At 40.9% G+C, this 2,762-nt stretch overlaps 1 protein-coding gene across 1 annotated transcript in view; it reads right to left on the bottom strand.

The window, feature by feature from the left end:
* Positions 1–1,798, bottom strand: part of LOC118342927 (SH2 domain-containing adapter protein E-like) — a 9,502-nt gene extending 7,704 nt beyond the window's left edge. The window contains exon 1 of the mRNA XM_035681620.1: positions 563–1,798. Coding sequence (XP_035537513.1) covers positions 563–1,066 — 504 coding nt within the window. The 5' untranslated portion in view covers positions 1,067–1,798. The remainder of the gene's footprint in view (positions 1–562) is intronic.
* Positions 1,799–2,762: the final 964 nt, after the last annotated feature.

A 2,762-nucleotide genomic window follows, 5' to 3' on the forward strand; every position in this document is an offset into this window, starting at 1 on the left:
ATGTAGTGGAGTAGAAACATAAAGTAGCAGAAAATGGAAATAATCAAGTAGAATTACCTCAAAATTGTACTTAAGTACAGTAATTGAATAAATGTACTTAGTTACACTTCACTACTATAGCTATTTAATTTTATACCAGATTAAGGTAAAACTAAATTTTAACTAGGCCTACTTTATGTACTTTTTGTTAAAGTAATCATAAATTGTATCATTTTATAAACTCATCATAAGTTTTCTACTAATATCTAAAGCTGAAAAGTAGAGTAGCTTCTGAAATGTACTTAAATATAAAGTAACATAAAACGGAAATACTCAAACGTGCAGTACTTTAATAAATGAAGTTAATATTCCAATCCTAAATCATATTCATTATTCTATCAATCCGATTTTAAGAAACACGAGCAGAGGGGGAGAATAAAAAATATGGCAAAAGTTAAATATTTGTTGCCACAGATTTTTAGGTTAAAAGCCTCCTGTGATGACATGTGGCACAAAGGGAGGATAAACTCCAGCTACAAGTTAAACGGACCCTCTCTGGGTCGAGGTCGCGTTGGTTACTCACCGTTTCTGTCTTGCACTGAACCGGTTTCTCTGCTTCAGGTACCACTTGGTTGGTGATGGTGCTGCTGTTGAAGTTGGGGCTTTTGTCCTGTTTGTCCACTCTGATCAGCCGGCTAATGTAAGCGTTGGCAGATGAGGAGCTTTTCAGGGGCCTGTGCTGCTCCTCAAACACGGGCTCCGCTTTGGAGTTCTTGCGACTTTTCCCGGACAGGAGGGTGTCCCAAACTTTCCCATCTTTCGGGGGGCTCACGCCGTTTCTACTCAACTCCACGGCGGAGTTTTTTCGGTTTCGTCCAGACAGGAGAGACCCAACTCCTCCTCCTCCTGTGCTGTCGGCAGAGGAGTTTTTGCGATGGCCCGTTTTGGAGCCGGTTGTTTTGGTACCTATGCTGGCCACCAGCCCGGCTTTATTGGCTCTTGGTTGTGAGCCTGATTCGGAGGCTGAGCGGATCCTGTCGGTACCATTCTTCAGATTGATGGGGAACTCCTTGAACCACTTTGCCATTGTAACTCAGATGGAAACCAATAAACCTCTCTGCCTGCTCCGACACCTTTTAGCGCCATGCACCAAGGGCCCCAGAGACGCACCTTTAGAAAATCACAGCCTTTCTAACAAAAGACTTCCGTTGCTTTATTATAGGATAGAGCCTGTGTGGACAGCAGGATCTCCACACCTCACTTTAAAGCATGTCTTAAATGATGTCAAAAGTCAGTGGCTCTATTCTTAAACCTGCTACTTTAAATAAGTATAAACCTAGAGAGAACATGCCCTTTGGCAAAGGGAAAAAAACCAAATACCACTACTTTATCCCATTTGTGATTTTCTTACACCTGTTCCTTCTTCTGCTCAGAGGAAAAGTTTATTCCCTTTGGATGAATAGGTGTCTTCGAAGTGGGAAGACCCGAAAGAAGGCAAAGTTCTTCTTGCTTCTGATTTGAGGTCCCATTCCCAGAGTGGCTTATCTGGTCTTTCACAAGCTTTCACTGTCGCAATGAGACTCTGACTGCGCCTGGAGTACAGATGGGAGGGGGATATCTGAAGTTAAGAGGGGAAGGCAGGACCGGGGTGGGCGGTGATAAGCCTTTAATTGTAGACAACTTGATAGAATAAGCATTTAGTTTATTTCAGTATTCTAGTTTAGGCTGACCTATGCCCAGGTAAGAATAGTGACACCTTTATTATTCCATGGCTTTATAATTATTGCAGCTTCTGTTTTAATTGTAATAAACAACATAGGAATTACAAAAAAGTAAAAATGATTATTGATTAAAAAGGCAGTACACGGGCCTCCTGGAATGCTGATATTAAAATAAGAAATTGATTATGCTCTGACACATGAATAAAAGGCTACCACAGACATGAGTGTAGCCTACATCCATTCATGGGAAAGTGTTTTTTTTTTTTTTTTTAATGATTACAATTGAAGTTGACAGTTATATTATTATTTTAATGTTGGACGTTAATTCAATATTAATCATAATGTCACTTGATAATGTGCTTAATTGGCTGTCTAATTAATGTCCACCCCTTCTTTAATTGTACAGGGTAGCGTTGGAAAATGGTCTGTTCTGAGCGCCTCCACATACACCAGTGAAAGGTACGACACTAACTCTACAAACTCAACAAAATACCATGGACGGCGGTAACGCGGGTAGTTTGTCATAACGTAATACTATAATTGTATATACTACACATTGCAATATGTGTTTCCATCATAATTGTTTTAACACGTTTAATAATAATAAAGTACACTTATCGACACCCCCATTTTTGCGGCGAGATGCGACCTTCCATGGTGCGCGATACTCCTGCTTGTCCCTCTTTGTCCGGTGGCGATAAGAAGGCCACGATAATTATGGCAAAATTTGCGTTTTTGAATGAATTATAGTTGAATGGTGGATCAACAAGCATACACCGAGTGAGGACGGGTTTGCTGGCAATGACACACCAGAGAGTTTCATTTTAAAGGACAGCAGAGCGAGCATCGGAGAAAGGGTACAGTTTGCCTCCACAGACAGTCTGCAAGATGGCTAGCTATCTTCAGTGGCATGCTAACGTTAGCTAGCCAGCTAATGTTAGCATAGTAAACAACAGTGTTCACAACAATGATCGACTGCTTTTACATCTGCACATGCTGTGTTAAGTGGGAATTGAGTGCACGTTTTCACAAATGAATGTAGACGGACAGGTTTCGGTTTTA

This window comes from Morone saxatilis, unplaced genomic scaffold (assembly GCF_004916995.1).
Source record: "Morone saxatilis isolate NCDOM2014 unplaced genomic scaffold, NCSU_SB_2.0 Contig9, whole genome shotgun sequence".
Lineage (NCBI taxonomy): Eukaryota > Metazoa > Chordata > Actinopteri > Moronidae > Morone > Morone saxatilis.